The 18,174-nt window shown below is 43.1% G+C and overlaps 1 protein-coding gene and 1 non-coding gene across 3 annotated transcripts in view; both read right to left on the reverse strand.

Annotated features, from left to right (window-relative positions):
* The window catches only part of SLC17A8 (solute carrier family 17 member 8), a 64,749-nt gene that overhangs the window by 8,425 nt on the left and 38,150 nt on the right, over positions 1-18,174 (reverse strand). The window contains exons 5-10 of one of the 2 annotated variants that reach the window (XM_032168905.2): positions 17,373-17,460; positions 11,924-12,010; positions 11,304-11,443; positions 11,038-11,187; positions 9,606-9,738; positions 877-987 (exon numbers count right to left, since the gene is read on the reverse strand). In XM_032168905.2, the coding sequence (XP_032024796.1) occupies positions 877-987; positions 9,606-9,738; positions 11,038-11,187; positions 11,304-11,443; positions 11,924-12,010; positions 17,373-17,460 (709 nt within the window). The remainder of the gene's footprint in view (positions 1-876; positions 988-9,605; positions 9,739-11,037; positions 11,188-11,303; positions 11,444-11,923; positions 12,011-17,372; positions 17,461-18,174) is intronic. The other variant, XM_032168906.1, reaches the window with a different exon arrangement.
* Positions 11,533-11,638, reverse strand: LOC116479814 (small nucleolar RNA U13). Its single transcript, XR_004251118.1, has one exon. It is a non-coding gene; the product is annotated as a small nucleolar RNA U13 (small nucleolar RNA).

An 18,174-nucleotide genomic window follows, 5' to 3' on the forward strand; every position in this document is an offset into this window, starting at 1 on the left:
CGGGGTTTCACCGTGTTAGCCAGGATGGTCTCGATCTCCTGACCTCATGATCCGCCCGCCTCGGCCTCCCAAAGTGCTGGGATTACAGGCGTGAGCCAACGCGACCGGCCAAATTTCACTCTTTGACCCAGTTTTGCATAGGAAGCTTCTGATATGATTGCACTCTGGCCTCTCTCTCATATATAGTAGACTGGTTTCTGCTTCTGTAAAATGGGAATCGTAACAGCACTGATACCCAGCAGAGTAGTTGTGAGAGAGATAGGGCTTAAAATACACAGATCGCATGGAACAGTCCCTGGCACAGAATCTGTGCTTGGTCATCGCTAGCTCACATCATCATTGCCATTATTTTTTACCCTGTTCAGAAAGTCGCTTCCCCTCTCTGGACCCGCATTTTCTTGTTTGGAAAATGAAAGCAATGGAGTAGACAAGAATCTGAAGAAGGTTTTCACTCTTAAAAAAACTTCTGATTCTATGACTGTAATGACGCTCGCAGTTCTCTAGCAAGAGGTGTGGCTTGAAAAAGTCACAGGAGCCTCTGTCAGGTAGGGTGACATGCTGCTAAAATAAGAAAGTCCACTTCACCCGGGACATATGCTTGGGCCTCTGCTCATGTCTCAGAAGGGTAATCTGCACTTTGTGTCTTTTCCCATAACACGGTAAGTAGGAAACATTCCACCTTAACTGAGCTCCCAAGCCCAGTTCTCAGTGATCCTACAAAATCACCCCCACTAGATGACATTCTCTGGGCGGTGGTCCTGCTGTCTGAGAATGGGCTGGCTACTGAAAGAAGGTGCTACAATATCCTTGTCCTTCCTCCTTCCTGGGAATTGTTGAATCTGTAGTCAAGATCTGGAAACCCAAAGGACACATTACCTGAAATAGCAAAGCCACTAAATCCTACAGCAAGCACCAGAAAGGAGATCGCCACCCCTTTGGTATGGGAAAAGCCAACCACCAGGAGTAAGGTTGCCTCCATGCCAAAACCTGCAAATGGAAACAGCAAGGGAAAAAAATGTCATTTTCATATCAGTCAACCCAAGTTCATTTATTTATCAAATAAGAACTAACCTATAATTCCACAAACCTAAGTTTGTTTTTTTTTTTTGTGTGTGTGTGTGTGTGTGTGTGTGTGTGTGTGTGTTTCTGTGTGTTTAACTTTAAGTTCTGGAATTTAAGTGTTTGTTTGTTTTTTTTAACTTTACTTGAAGTTCTGGGATTTAAGTTCAGGGATACATGTGCAGAAAGTGCATGTTTGTTACGTAGGTATACATGTGCCATGGTGGTTTGCTCCACCTATCAACCCATCATTTAGGTTTTAGGCCCCGCAAGCATTAGGTATTTGCCCTAATGCTCTCCCTCCCCTTGCCCCCTAGCAGGCCCCAGTGTGTGATGATCCCCTCCCTGTATCCATGTGTTCTCATTGTGCATCTCCCACTTATGAGTGGGGACATGTGGTGTTTGGTTTTCTGTTCCTCCACAGACCTACATTCTGGTACAGTGCTTACAATGCCACCCAGGTCTTTCATGACTACATGACTCTGCTAATATTCCCTGGGTGTTCGCGAACTTTCTAACATTATCCCAGTGCACCTTAAACATCACACGGTCCCAATAGATTCCAGTGATTTTCCTGAGATGAGGGACGTTAATTATTAGTTGCTTCATGGGTAGCTGCCCCTGCCATTGTTAAATACTAAAACTCTACTATGTAACTGTGATAATGATTCCCCTTTGACTAGTTATGGCCTTTCCCATAAAAGTAAAATGACAACACTCTAATATTTATTGCCAAAAGTAACCAGAAAACTGTAGCAAATATCTGAAACAAACAAACAAACAAAAACAGCACTTCACCCCTTGTAAAGCAAAAGTCAAAATTTTTCTATTTCAAAGTTCGCCAAGCTCTCAGGCCTCTTAAAAAAAAAACAACAAACAATACATGAGATTTTTGCACAGAAAATATTGCAGAACAAAAGTGCTTTCTGTTCCTTTCATTCAGAATAAGTTAGTCTAGCACAATAAAAAATAAAAAGAATGAGGAAATTATGAAGAAGTTCCTTCTCACCCAAAAAAAAGTTCAGCTAACAACAGACAGAAAAATGATATAAATATCATTTGCAAGTATACAGAGTGCCTTAGGAGGGGGAAGAGACAATTAATGGTGCTTCATTTGGAGACTGTCTGCTGATTCCAGACATCTCCACACAATTGTCCTACAGTACCTCAAAGGCAACATGCCCAAATCAATTCTCTCACCCCCTATTTTTATTTATTTATTTATCATTATTATTATTATTATTTTTGAGACAGAGTCTTGCTCTTATCACCCAGGCTGGAGTGCAACAGCATGATCTCGGCTCACCGCAACTTCTGCCTCCCAGGTTCAAATGATTCTCCTGCCTCAGCCTCCCAAGTAGCTGGGATTATGGGCATGTGCTACCACGCCCAGCTAATTTTGTAGTTTTAGTAGAGTTGGGGTTTCACCATGTTGGCCAGGCTGGTTTCGCCATGTTGGCCAGGCTGGCCACTCCTGACCTCAGGTGGTTTGCCCACTTCAGCCTCCCAAAGTGCTGGGATTACAGGCGTGAGCCACCACTCCTGGCCTCTTCCCCTATTTTTTTACTTCTAAACAAACAATGCAAACCATCGCCACCACGTGCTTTCTTCTCTAAATTCATCTCCTTCTCTAAATTAATCTTCCATATTCTGTGTTTAGAACCTAGTCTTTAGAGTCAAACTGGTATGGGTTCACTTTCCACTTCAAAATCACTAATTTTGTGACCTTGAACAAGTTACTACACCTCTTAGATTCCTCATCCAAAAACTGGAGATAATACCACAGCCTTGTAAGGTATTGGAAAGTAAATGAAATTGGTATAGGAGGTACCGAGTGTGGCACATGGGCACAGCTCAACAAATGATAGCCAGAAATCCGATGCAGAAACTTCAGAACTGCCTTGGACTGCTCCTCCTGCCTCAGCTTTCATATACAAATCTGCAGGTTTGGCCTCGGAGATATCTGTCCAGTGCAACTGCCGCTTTCCCCTCCCCTGTCACTGCTTTAGTTCCAGGCCCCGTGACCTCTTACCGGGACAACTGCAATAAGCCACCTTTTTTTCTTCTTCTGTTTGAGATGGAGTCGTGCTCTGTCGCCCAGACTGGAGTGCAGTGGTGCAATCTCAGCTTATTGCAACCTCTGCCTCCTGGGTGCAAGTGGTTCTCCTGACTCAGCCTTCCCAGTAGCTGGGATTGTAGTCCACCACCATGCCCGGCTAATTTTTTTTTTTTTTTTTTTTGAGATGGAGTCTTGCTCTGTCACCCAGGCTGGAGGGCAGCGGCGCGATCTTGGCTCACTGCAAGCTCTGCCTCCAGGGTTCATGCCCTTCTCCCGCCTCAGCCTCCTGAGTAGCTGGGACTACAGGTGCCCACTACCACGCCCGGCTAATTTTTTATATATTTAGTAGAGACGGGTTTTCACCGTGTTAGCCAGGATGGTCTCAGTCTCCTGACCTTGTGATCCACCCACCTCAGCCTCCCAAAGTGCTGGGATTACAGACGTGAGCCACCACCCCCAGTCTAATTTTTGTATTTTTAGTAGAGGCCGGGTTTCCCCATGTTGGCCAGGCTGGTCTCGAACTCCTGACCTCAAGTGATCCGCCTACTTGGCCTCCCAAAGTGCTGGGATTACAGGCCTGAGCCACCATGCTCAGCCACAATAAGCCACTTTGGTAGTCTTCCCAACTCATCCTCCTCTGATGCATTCTCAATACCACTGTCTTCCTAAGCCACACACCTCATTATTTGCTCCTGTGCTTAACGTGTTTGTCATGGGCTCCATATCATGAGTATAGCGTTCTATAATGAATCCCTCCTGCTGTTCCAGTTTCATTTTCTTCCAGCCCTCATCACTTTACTTACTGCCCCCATTCTGTGGATAGCCCTCTGTGCCAAAGACATACTCCTCTGTTAGCTGTTTTCTAACCACACAGTACTGTCTCATGCCCGTACATATTTTCACACATTGTTTCTTTACCTGGGATACTCTTATCTCATCACTTTCTCTTTTTCTGGATAAATCTTACTATTTTTAAAGTCCAGATTAAATAGTGCCTCCTCTAGAAAGCTTCCCTAACAACCCTCTCCCTACCCTCAACCAATGAAGCTGACATCACCTTCTCATCATTTTATAGAACTTTTCAATATTGCTTTGTAACTTTTCATTTGTGTTTCTGCCTCTCCCACAAAACTGTATATTTAACACAGAGTCTGTCTAGCATGTAGTATGCACTCAATAAATAATGTTTGGCCAGGCATGGTGGTGCACACCTATAATTCCAGCTCTTTGGGAGGCCAAGGCAGGCAGATCACCTGAGGTCAGGAGTTCAAGACCAGCCTGGGCAACATGGCAAAACCCCTTCTCTACTAAACATATGAAAGTTAGCCAGGCACGGTTGCATGTGCCTGTCATCCCAGCTACTCAGGAGGCTGAGGCAGGAGAATCACTTGAACCCGGGAGGTGGAGGTTGCAGTGAGCCAAGATTGCACCACTGCACTCCAGCCTCGGCAACAGAGTGAGACTCTGTCTCTAAATACATACATACATACATACATACATACATACATACATACATACACGTTTAATGAATTAATGCAAAGGAAAGGAAATGGGACCCAGAAACCGGAAAATAAGATTCACAAGCTGAAGTACTTACCGTAAATGATGGTTATTAATATTTACCTTTTTGAACCTATTTCTTCAACACTACTATAAAGAAGGGCAAGAACTAATAATTGTTTTAAATGACTTCTAAAGAGGATGAAATGTAATTAGGGAAGTCTTACTTTTAAAGCTATAGGCTTTATATCATTGCTACTTGTTCTTAATTTTGTTTCAACATTTAAGATTACACATAGGGAAAAATTGCTAGTGTTTCATATACTAACTATATGTGTCTTAAACTGGCCTATCCTAAATAACAAGGCATCTGGCTGAAACTTCTTTTATTTTAACACTCTCAACAGAAACGTGCAGAAAGTCAATTCCCCCAAAGGATTAGAATGATGACATTGTACAAAGAATAAAACTTACAAATGATACATCAGTTCATCTGTAAGAAAAAAAATTTTGGCCAAATAGCAGATTGCCAATGGAAAAAAAGCATTTAAGAGCCTAAATGGTTTCTACTGACAGTTAAAATACTAGAGACAGGGCTGCATGTTTCAGGAGCTTAAGGATAAAATTTGAACTTTAGGGGTAATCAGGAGACCCTTAAAATTGAACCTATTTAGAGTTGCCAAGAAAAACAAAACTAGGACTTAAAGGCCTAAGAAATCTTTTATTTCATATTAAAACAATCTGAAGTTCACATATGCAACTGATTCAGCCAGAATAGAATTTTTGACCTCAGTTACACTTCACATGTTCTATAGAGGGGGCAGGACAAGCATTTGGCATCTGTCTTTAAGTATCATAGACGTAGACCCTGATTCAGAATGAATTGAACATCATGTCTTAAGTGATCTGCTTTGCTTTAAATGATTTTAATGGCACATTAAAATCTATGGAAAGAAAAGATGACAGGCTCCAAGATATGTGTGATCCTTCTCAGATGAGAAATGCCTTCTATATTTCTTATTAGGAAACCAAAAAGCCAACCAAAATCCTCTGGAAGATCATACCAGTGCTTCATCATTTCCAAATCAACCTGCATTCTTTACTGATGGCACAAAACTTTGTTTTCATGTAGTTATCTCTGCTCTAGCATCTCTGTATTTAAGCAGAAAAAGTAGGACCATTATGGTCTTTTTAAAAATTTTATTTTCTATATATAACTCACTGGTCCTACTATGTCAAAATATAAAAGAACGGCCGGGCACAGTGGCTCATGCCTGTAATCCCAGCACTTTGGGAGGCCAAGGTGGGTGGATCACAAGGTCAGGAGATCGAGACTACCCTGGCTAACATGGTGAAACCCCGTCTCTACTAAAAATACAAAAAATTAGCCAGGCGTGGTGGCGGGTGCCTGTAGTCCCAGCTACTCAGGAGGCTGAGGCAGGAGAATGGTGTGAACCTGGGAGGCGAAACTGGCAGTGAGCCGAGATTGTGCCACTGCACACTCCAGCCTGGGCAACAGAGCGAGACTCCATCTCAAAAAAAAAAAAAATATATATATATATATAAACATGAAAAGCCATGTGAAGAGGTATTTTTTAAAGATGGGAGATGAGGCAGAAAGATTCCACATATGCCTTCTAGTTTCTGCGAAAAAAACTATTTCCTCTCTACAGGCACTTTGTTAGCAATTAAACATCTTTGAAAGTTCTCATCACCACAACATAACATAATCACCACCAATTATGGAGAAACAGCAGAGGTATTGGGGCAGAATTAAATAGGAACAAGACATTCCCACAAAATATGCTCAAGAATCTCCAATGCATCTGGGTTTAGAAGAGGTTGTGCAAATAGTGTTTAAATCCAGAAGCTTCTTTAAAGTTGCTGGTTTAGAAGTACATTTTTTTGGCCAAAGGAAATACAATCGCAGATATCTGTTAAAGAATTCTGAAAAATTTCTGTGTTTTTTGTGTCTTGAACATAGGAGAGAAAAAGCAGCATTAACATTTGTTGAGAACTTTTTATAGGTTGAACACTGCACTAGATGCATTTATACGTTGTATCATTTAACTCTCATAACTATCCTCTGAAGTAAATATTATTATGTAATTTTAAAGATGAGAACTGTTGGCTCCAAGAATTTAGAAATCGACCCCCCTCTCTCCATCTACATTGCCGCCTCATTTGTCCAAGCCACCATCTTCTCTAGACAGGACAACTGAAATCACCTCCTACCTGGTCTCCTTTCTTTTACTCTTGTACCCTGCATAATTCCCCAGATTAAAAATAAATAAATAAGGCCAGGCATGGTGGCTCAGGCCTGTAATCCCAGCACTTTGGGAGGCCAAGGCGGGCAGATTACTTGAGGTCAGGAGTTTGAGACCAGCCTGGCCAATATAGTCAAATCCTGTCTCTACAGAAATACAAAAGATTAGCCAGGCATGGTGGCCCATGCCTGTAATCCCAGCTACTCAAGAAGCTAAGGCAGGAGAATCACTTGAACCCAAGAGGCGGAGGTTGCAGTGAGCTGAGATTGCGCCACTGCACTCCAGCCTGGGCAACAGAGAGAGACTCTGTCTCAAAAAAAAAAAAAAAAAAAAAAAGAGATCATATCCATTCCGTGCTTTAAATCATCTGCATCTCAATGTACTTCAAATAAAACCCAAGTTCTGCATACGCCGACAAAGCCTGCCATGATCTGACCCTAGAAAAACATCCCAATTCCATCTCCTGTCACTCAGCCATTCTGACTCCCCTTCCTTCGATTCTCACACAGGCCACATTCCTGCCTGCCCCAGGGTCATTCATTGCACATACTATTCCCTCTGCCTAAAATCTTTTCCTGAGAGAGCTGTAATAAGGCAGCACATGATGAGTTGCCAATCTAGCCATGTGGACATATTCAGAGGGATCACTGGAGAATGGCATGGCTTTAAGGAAACACAAGAGGAGAAGAATTGAGCTGGATGTATAGAAAGGACTGGATTGAGAGGTGAAGGTGAGAACTCACAGGGAAAGAGAAAGGGAGTGGGCAGTCAGAGACAGAAAGATATGTTCAGGGCTTGGGTGAGGGCTGTTCAGCTGGAGCAGAATTTTATAATTAGAAGGGTGAGGCTTTGGCTACTGTGTTAGTTTTCATTTTTAAAATGTTTTATTTTTTAATAAAGAAAAGTTCTCACTATTGCCCTGACTGATTTCGAACTCCTGAGCTCAAGTGGTCTGCCCGCCTCAACCTCCCAAAGTGCTAGGATTGCAGGCGTGAGCCACTGCACCCGGCCTACCACTGTGTTAGTTTTCATTTGCTGCTGTAATAAATTACCACAAACTCAGTGGCTCAAAACAACACAAATATCAAGTATCTGCTGAGGGACAGACTTAGGGGTCTTTAAGATCTATTCCAATGATTAGATGTCACCTCTAAAATATGCTCTGCACTATTGTGCAGTTCTGGAGGCCAAAAATCCAAAATGGTACAGGGCTAAAGTCAAGGCAGCAGCCTACAGAGTTGCATTCCTTCTAGAGGTGCTATGGCGGAATCTCTTCTTGTCTTCTCCAGCTTCTAGGGTCTGCTTGCATTCCTTGGCTTGTGACTGCATCACTCTGACTCTTGCCTCCACCATCACGTCTTCTTTTCTGACTCTGACCCTCCTTCCTCCTTTTATAAGGATTATTGTGATTATATTGGGCCCAACTAGATAATGCAGGATAAACTCCCATCTCAAGAACCTCAATTTAATCCCACCTGCAAAGTCCCTTTTGACATGTGAGGAAACATATTCACAGCTTCTGAGGATCAGGACATGGGCATTATTCTGGCTGCTACAGCTCTCTTCGAGAGGACTTGAATGCAATATCCCAGAGCTTCACCTCCTGCCCACCAGATAGCAGGCCTACATCCGCTAACCCTCAGTCCCCTACAAGAAAGTTCAAGCTAAGGTCAGGCCCACACATGCCTGCCGGGGACCAGCAGTCAAGCAACTGGGAGAACAGGTGCCAACAGACTCTTAGGCTTTCTTCCCGAAATGCTATGGGATCAGATCATGCCTGCTCCTGTGTCCCTTGGTATAGTCTTCACTTCTAAATGTGCCAGACCTAGCTATCTGTCAGAGCATACGCAATCCGTCCCTTTCAACTTAATATCACAGTTGTGAGCTCTTGCCCATAGGTGGCGCTATCCTCTACCTCCTGCTCGCTCATCCTGACTAGTCCTCCAGAGGGGTAGCAGCAAACTAAGGGCTTTGGGGGTAGGCTCTGGCCCACCTGATACGTTGCGGGGATCTGCTACTTGAGCAAGTCCCTTTATTCTACCTCTGTTTCCTCATTGCAAATTACATATAGTAATAGTACCTTCTCCACGTGGTGGTTATGAAGATTAAATAAAATAATGTATGTAGAAGATTTAGCTTAGTGTCTGGCACAGAAAGCATTCAATAAATGTTAATTTTAAAAGCTAAACAAAAAAGATGAGTTTTTTAAAAAGCACTCATGAACATTGCAGGGGTTCACAATTACTTTCGCCTACCTCTTTTGGGAAATCACGTACCATTCACTTTGTCTTTACAAAATTAAAACATAAAGCAGGAGCTAAATAAACCAGGAAAGAGAATGGTGTGTGTGTGTGTGTGTGTGTGTGTGTGTGTGTGTGTGCGCGCGCGCATATATCCCATGCACAAGCATAGGCTAGGAGGAAAGACTACTTTTCTCCTGTTTCTTACCAAAACATATGGATAGGTAGAAAGGTAAGCAGAGAAAGGAATAAACTACATAAGCAAACAATAAATGTGGAAGGATGTATGGAAGGGTCCCAGCTGGATGACCTCTTGGCAGCACTGTGATGGACAACACTCAAGTATCTGCTGAGGGACAGACTTAGAGGTCTTTAAGTTCCACTCCAATGACTAAATGTCACTTCTTAATATATGCTCTGCAGTTCAGTTTACCCTAATTCTACAAAAGCTGCCTAAGCCATCTATGAAATCCACAGTACCTCCACAGTTCATGATTTTTCTGACCGCAGTTGTGGTCAAAATTTGTCTGCTTCTTAAATAATCAGCCAATTGTCCTCCAATAGGTACAACGATTGTCATAACCATGTGTGGGACTGCTGACAAGAGACCCACCTGGAAGGGAAAGAAACAGTAAGCAATTTGCCATTATTTCTGAGAGAGAGGCCTCCCTAATTCCCTTGCCTACCTCCACTCCACAGCCCCCCTACCTGCCACCACCAAATTTAAGCATCTAATTATGTGGGAGCTGGGTAGGCCTGGATTTCATAATAAATAAATGATGAATGAGCAAATGATTTTAGACCTATCTGTGTCCTCTACCAGACTGGAAGCTCCTTGAGGGCAGAGATGACTTTTATTCATCACAGAGGGCATGGCACATGGGAGATAAAGCACTTGGCACCCAGTGAGCACTGATGACTGATGACAGCCACCATTTCATGACTATGCCAGCTCTTCCATGGTCACTTCTGACAGTATCTGTAGCTAGGCAGACATTTGTGTCTGCTCGGCTGCTGTTCTTTCCCTTGTAGGAAAGAGGTTTATCTTATGATGATGGTTTATGATTCACTATCCACACCCTTCCTCCCTAAAACACAATGGGCTTGATGATAATATCTGGGAGCATTGAAAGAGGTTCTTTCATTTTTTTTTTCTTTTTCTTTTTTCTTCTTCTTTTTTTTTTTTTTTAAGACAGAGTCTTGCTGTGTTGCCCAGGCTGGAGTGCAGTGGTGCAATCTTGCCTCACTGCAACCTCCGCCTCCTGGGTTCAAGTGATTCTCCTGTCTCAGCCTCCTGAGTAACTAGGATCACAGGCGTGCGTCACTACGCCCAGCTAATTTTTGTATTTTTAGTAGAGGTAGGGTTTCGCCATGTTGGTCAGGCTGGTCCTAACCTCAGGTGATCCGCCCGCCTTGGCCTCCCAAAATGCTGGGATTACAGGCGTGAGCCACCATGCCTGGCAGAAAGAGGTTCTTTCTAACCCATTGCGAACAATGATTGTTACTGCTATAGCCACCATTATGGAGAGGGGGTGTTCTGCAAAATGAATGGTAAGGTTCTTACTGCTACTCGCTGAGTAGCTTACAGGAAAAAAAGAAAACCCACACCCTCAAATCTTTTTATCCTTGCCTAATATGCCGTCCTTGAGCTAGCTTCAAAAACACTCTAAGATTGGGTACAACATAAATCTTTAAAGCAGCTTAATACGGCTCTGATCCTTGCTAAGAAGAAATTAAACAGCTATGCATACTATGCATAGAATGTATAACTTGTCTGACAGCCAGGCTATTAGGTGTCACAGAACTGTTATGAATTATGATCAGCAATTTAATTATTTTATCATACAAAATTATTATCTGTAGAATCAAGAGATTTAAAGTTCAAGAATATTTGGAGCATCTGTGTGTTTACCTTACTTATTGCAAATCCAAAGACCTCTTCAAAATAAGCAGGCTGACTTATAAGGAGCAAATAAAAGGTCCAGCTTCTGCAAAAATTTGCCACAATGATTGCATAAACCGGCAAAGACGTGAAAAATCTTTTCCATGGGGTACTAAATTTCTAGGGAGTAAAAATACCATGAGATTTTTAGTAAAGATATTGACATTTTTTCTGTAAGAAGGCAACACAATCACTCATGAAAAGAGGTAAATCTTCATCTAACTTTTTATACTTACACTTAGACTAACCATGTTGGCCCCCTCTCCTATGCTTGTCTCTATATAGGTCTTCTCCTCATTGGATATTGTTGGATGAGCTGCTGGGCACTCATAGGCCTGCAACAGCCAAAACATGTACCAAATAATCCCAAACATGCCTGCAGTTAAAAAAGAAAAGGCTGGGTTATATGGTCTCATTTTCTTCCATTTCTAAATTTTTCAATTTTTACCATATGTATTTTTTTCATGTAAAATGGGTAATGTACCAATGTTGTAACAAGGTTTGAGGGACTCAAACAACTCACACATGCATGTGAACACCCAATTATCACATTTATGAACTACAAAATGATCTTTACAATATTTCCAAATGGCAGTATGTTTAGCTAGGGGAAAGTATTTTGTTAACATTCCTCTTGTTGTTAACTGGTATTTAAAGAAAGACAATGTTCTGCTTATTTTTTTTAGGTCAACTTTAATATAAACATTAATCAAATCATAGATAAAGTATTCCATTTATACAATAAACTTGTTTTAGTAATCTCTATTTTGATGTAAGGAACTCTGAGCCAAACCCATATGCAGTAAAATACCATCTCTATGAGTCACATGTGAACTTGTGAAGTCAAATCACTCACCATAAATATAAAAGACAGAGGACCATCCAATGTACTGCACCAACACCCCAGCCAGGGGCATGGCAACAACTGCCCCTGCATAGGAACCTGGAACAAGAAAAGATTGAGGGAATCTGACCAATCATCATGCAAGCCTTTTCAGCTCATTTAGAATTCATATGGTAAAGTCAGGAATTAATCAAACTGAGCAGGAGTCAGACTGCCTCCGTGCAGAGAGACAGGCAAACTCCCAGTGTGCCATAGAACAGGGCTTTCAGGAGAGAAAGGTCACCAAGATGCCCTTTAACTTCATCCAGAGACCACACCGGATTTAGACAAAGATTGCTCCAGCACCACTGTTTGGAATTACATGAGAGAATGGAATTAGAAGGTGAAAAAAATCTAAGAGAAATTTTGAAAATTCAACCAGGCACAATATTGGATGCTAAAAAGAGCAAGCAAAGGAACATACAAAATTTGCTTAGGAGGACTGGGAGGATTCTCATCCAGATCTTTAAATGAGGGATATTGAATTATTTAAAACGTCATGATTTTTAAAGTCTTGATTTAAAAAAATAAATAAATAAAACGGAGAGGGTTGCCAGGCATGGTGGCTCACGCCTGTAATCCTAACACTTTGGGAGGCTGAGGCAAGCAGATCACTTGAGGCCAGGAGTTCAAGACCAGACTGGTCAACATAGCAAAACCCCATCTCTACTAAAAATACAAAAAAATTAGCCTGGCATGGTGGCGCATGCCTGTAATCCCAGCTACTTGGGAGGCTGAGGCACAGGAATCACTTGAACCCGGGAGGCAGAGGTTGCAGTGAGCCAAGATCTCACCACTGCACTCCAGCCTGGGCGACAGAGCGAGACTGTGTCTCAAAAAAAAAAAAAAAAAAAGTGAGGGGTGAACAATTAAATTCCAGATGGCAAGAGGGCTGCTGTCTCCATTCAGCTGCTGAATGGGTACATTTTTACATGTATTTCTTACTTTGTAAAATTTAACCTTGCAAATGCTTACCTGTGTGTGAATGTTTATCTTGTCTAGAAAAAGATAATTGTGACTAGAGGCAGTGAACTGACCTCTCTGGACATCTGGTAGGGAAACATGAGCCCTGTGACCTCCCATTATTGGGAGTTATTAGCTGAAAGAAAAAGTTACTGTCTGAGACTCCCCCTGGGCTGTGAATGAAAAAACTCTTGCTTCAGAAAAAGTAAGTGGTGACAGGAAATTCTATATCCCAGAATTTGATGCTAAGGAAGATGTTTAGGAAATGGGAGGTTGGGGATCTTCTAGAGAAATAGATTAAATCACATCTTTCCAAGGTGGGCCTGACCCTCGGTGAAAGGCCCAGCCTGAGATCTGGAATCTGAACATCATGACACCCGAGGAAGTCAAGAGATTCATTTTCCTCAGAGATAAGATGGGAATGAAATATCCATCTCAAGGGGTTGTTTTGAGGTTCAAATAAACCATGTATGTGAAGATGCTTTGTAAGCTATAAAGGGTTACACAAATGCCAGCTATTACCGCTATTATCATGTACAGAATGACAACACACTCAAAAAACAAACAATCTCAGGGTTCCTCAAGCCAATAAGGTGAGCATTCCAGGCATGTGTTGAGAATGGGCTGCAGGTCTGACTCTGCTGTGTGTGGAGATAGGGTGGCCTTCATCCCCAGGCCACATACCCTGGGAGGTGGGGTGGGTGAGCCTGGTTTAAGTAATGCAAAAGAATGCCTGGGACAGGGGCCGTTAGAGAATAACCCCCACTAACAAAGATGCACTGAGTGCTTTCTGGGCGCCTAGTACCATGCTAAGTATGCTGTACCCCTGACTTTATTTAACCCTTCTTCAACCTGACAAGGTAGATACCAATATGACCCCCATTTTATAAGGAGAAAGCCAGGCTGGGGGAGGGGAGGTGGATTGCCTGAGGTCACACAGGTAGAAGTGACAAGTCACAGGACAGGAGCCCAGGTCTGTGGAACCCCAAAGCCCTTACTCTTATTTAATCATTCAGCCATGCCTCCTTCACTCAAAAGCAGCTGATAATTCCCCTTACATAGTAACAAGCATTCTTTCATTGAGGAAACTTTACAATGTGATATGGCTTGGCTCTATGTCCCTACCCAAATCGCATCTCAAATTGTAATCCCCATGTGTTGAGGGAAGAACCCAGGGGGAGGTGACTGGGTCATGGGGGCAGATTTCCCCCCTGTGCTGTTCTTATTATAGTGAGTGAAATCTCATGAGATCTGATGGTTTCAACATGTGGCACTTTACCCTTCACTCTCTCTCTCTCCTGTCACCGTGTAAGACGTGCCTTGCCTCCCCTTTTGCCTCCTGCCGTGATTGTAAGTTTCCTGAGGCCTCCCCAGCCATGCAGAACTGTGAGTTGATTAAACCTCTTTCTTTTATAAACTACCCAGTCTCAGGTGGTTCTTTATATTTATGTGAAAACAGACTAATACACAATGTGACCTAAACCACCCTTCTTTTCTATCAGAAAAAAATCTTCCTCATCCTTTTGGACATTCTCCAATGTCAGTTCCTATTAGACACAGCCCCTTGAGCAAACAACAGGGCACTCAGCCCTTACTGCAGCTGCCCCCAGCTGCTCCCAGATTGCCCTGGGGAGCAAACTGCAGCTCAGTCCCCTGGGCCTCAGATGATTGTTGAATGGTATGCGAAAGAAAGAACAGAACTGGGGGTGAGAAAGAGGCCCTGGTTCTGCCCTCACTAGCTGTAAGAATTTAAATCTTTTTTTCCTCCCTCAGCCTCAGTCTCCTCAACTATAAAACAATGGGTTGTAACTGTATGTATTAGTCTGATTTCATGCTGCTGATAAAGACAAACCCAAGTCTGAGCAATTTACAAAAGAAAGAGGTTTAATTGGACTCAGAGTTCCATGTGGCGGGGGAGGCCTCACAATCACGGCAAAAGGCAAAGAGCAAGTCACATCTTACGTGGATGGCGGCAGGCAAAGAGAGAGCTTGTGCAGAGAAACTCCCGTTTTTAAAACCATCAGATCTTATGAGACCCATTCACTATCACGAGAAAAGCACAGGAAAGACCCACCTCCATGATTCAATCATCTCCCACCAGGTCCCTCCATAACACATGGGAATTATGGGAGCTACAAGACGAGATTTGGGTGGGGACAGAGCCAAATCATACCACTGGATGTTTTCTAGAATCCCTTCTAACTCCAATATCTTTTAAGATTAAGAATTGATTCACTCCAAGCCTGGGTTTCCTTCTTTAACATTTTCCTTTGGCTGTTCTTTGAAACCAAGGCCACACCTTAGCTGGGACATGTAATGAGGCCTGTGTCCTTGATCAGGTAACTTTCCTTGAGAGTCAAACCATTTCTTAAATCAGCCCTTTTAGGGCTATAAAAACACACTAAGAATGGGGAGTGGCTGCTAGTCATTCTCATTTTGCTGGCAAATCAAAACGAAAGGTCTTACAAATAAACCATCCAAAGAAAGTAAGGTCAAGGATCTAACAAGCCACAAGGCTAGCTGGGGTGAGTCTTATCCTCTTCTAAGTTGGTATAAGCGCAGTAGTAGGGATGGAGATGCTCTTAAACTGCAAATGAGCGGATGGAGATGGTTTCTAAGGACAAGAGACACTGAATATGTAAAGACATCTCAGCTGAGCATGCAATTCCCAACTAGGCACAAAGTAGGCATAGCGGTGAATACCTCACACCACATTCTCAGGATTACTTTATTATTATTTCAAGGAGGTAAAAGGCCAGCAGGAAGAGGAAGAGTAAAACATATGAGAAATAAATAGAAAGCTATATTTCTCCCTTTAGCAAAGAAGAATATCTTAGGAAAGGTGTGCTAGCTTGAAAATCAGACAGACCTAAGCTGTAATTCACACTGCCTAGGCCACATTGTGACTTTTGTGGTCTAAGGTACTTTTTTTTTTTGAGACGGGGTCTTCCTCTGTCACCCAGGCTGGAGTACAATGGTGTGATCTCGGCTCACTGCAACCTCCGCCTCCGGGCTCAAGCGATCCTCCCACCTTGGCCTCCTGAGTAGTTGGGACCACAGGCATGAGCCACCGCGCCCAGCTAATTTTTTGTATTTTTGGTAGAGATTGGGTTTCACCACGTTGCCCAGGTTGGTCTCAAACTCTGAGGTTCAAGCAATCCTCCACCTCAGCCTCCCAAAGTGCTGGGATTACAGGAGCGAGCCACCGTGCCTGGCTGGTCTAAGGTACTTCTACCTTCATGGGCCCCTTCCCCCAACGCATTTACCACTGTGTTGATGGCAGCAGCATGTGCTGTTGTTGGTCTGTTGTTGACTGATACCTAGGGACCCAGCCACACCTAGAGAGGCCCGTCCCACAGGGGTAGCTTGGAGATGGCAACCTCAGCAAGGTGAAGTTTGGAGATGCAGGAATTAAAGTCACATACTACTTGGGGGCTACTCATTTACTTTCAGATAAGATGGATGGTCTCTACTTCTTATTATCTGGGATATAATGACAAAAATTAATTTACATGTCGATATGACAATGTGTACGTGGTAGGAGTGTGAAGTAAGGAAATTTCCAGATCAAAAGTCAGGTCTCGTTTTAGCTCCATGATCTTGGGCAAGTCACCGAACTTTAGTTTCATATAAAAAGAAGAGGTGTGGGATGCTTGATGATCCCATCTTTCCACTTTTGTCCTTAGCAAATGTCATTTGTTGGCTAATCCAACAACCACTTCCAACCCTTTCTCCCTTCTCCTTCACTCCTGAAGAGGCTGGTGAAACTAGGCATCTGCTTGCCTAGCCTCCTCTGCAGTTAGAAAAGCATATGATACAGTTAGGGCCAAAGAAATTAAAGTGGAAGGTTGGTAGGGGGCTTTGGGAAGGCTTTTGTTTTCCTGATGAAAGGGACAGATGGAATAAGCACAAGAGTAAATAAAAAGCTATCTCTGAGGATAGCAGAGTAGAAAGTCAGAACATGCCTAGGCCCTGGATGGATTTTTGAGCAGCAGAACCAACACTTGGCAACCACTCACCTTTAGAATTCTGTTATATAAAATAAATAGACTCATTTTAAGGCCCTTAGTAGGGTTTTCAGTTACTTGAAGCCAAAAAAGCATTCCATTTCTTTTTTATTTTTTATTTTTAGGGACAAGTTCTCACTCTGTCACTCAGGCTGGAGTGCTGGGCCATCACAGCTTACTGCAGCCTCAACCTCCCAGGTTCAAGCAGTCCTCCTGCCTCAGCCTCCCTAGTAGCTAGGACCCCAGGCACACACCCCCATGCTCGGCTAATTTTTTTTTTTTTTTTAAGACAAAGTCTCACTATATTGCCCAGGCTGGTCCTGAACTCCTGGGCTCCAGTGATCCTCCTGCCTCGGCCTCCCTAAAGTGCTGAGATTACAGGCGTAAGCCACCACACGAACCCCAAAAAAAGCATTCATAAATAAAATTTGTTATGATTCTAATACACCCACCACAAAAAGAGGTTGTGGCCAGTCGGCTTCTCTCCAAAGGTGGTGCCCACTTACTCCACATCCCATGGCAGGCTGGGTAGGTCACACCCTGGCAGAAGAGTTGAAAATAGATTAGTTGATTTGACTCTAGTTTCTGCTTGTGTTTAAAATATGGATGCTGCTTCTTCACACAGGCTACAATATAAAAGCCCAATTTATAGACACTGTTGTAGGTTGAATGTTTGTGTCCCCACCAAATTCCTATGTTAAAACCTAATTCCCAATGTGATGGTATTTGGAGATGGACCTTTGGGAAGTGACTAAGTAATAAGGGTGTAGCCCTCATGAATGAGATTAGTGCCTTATAAAAGAAACTCCAGAGAGTTCCCTCATCCCTTCTGCCATGAGCAGACACAGAGAAGGTAGATGTTTATGAACCAAGAAGCTGGCCCTCCCAAGTCACCCATCAGCCAGCACCTTGATCTTTGACTCCTCAGCCTCCAGAACTGTAAGAAATACATTTCTAGGCCAGGAGCGGTGGCTCACGCCTGTAGTCCCAGCACTTTGAGAGGCCGAGGTGGGCGGATCACTTGAGGCCAGGAGTTCAAGACCAGCCTAGCCAACATGATGAAACCCTAACTCTACTAAAAATACAAAAACTAGTTGGGCATGGTGGTGCATGCCTGTAATCCCAACTACCTGGGAGGCTGAGGCACGAGAATCGCTTGAACCCGGGAGGCAGAGGTTGCAGTGAGCTGAGATTGCACCACTGCACTTCAGCCTGGGCAACAGAGCAAGACTTTGTCAAAAAAAAAAAAAAAAA

The sequence above is a fragment of the Hylobates moloch genome, unplaced genomic scaffold, assembly GCF_009828535.3.
Source record: "Hylobates moloch isolate HMO894 unplaced genomic scaffold, HMol_V3 SCAFFOLD_12, whole genome shotgun sequence".
In the NCBI taxonomy this organism is placed as follows: Eukaryota; Metazoa; Chordata; class Mammalia; order Primates; family Hylobatidae; genus Hylobates; species Hylobates moloch.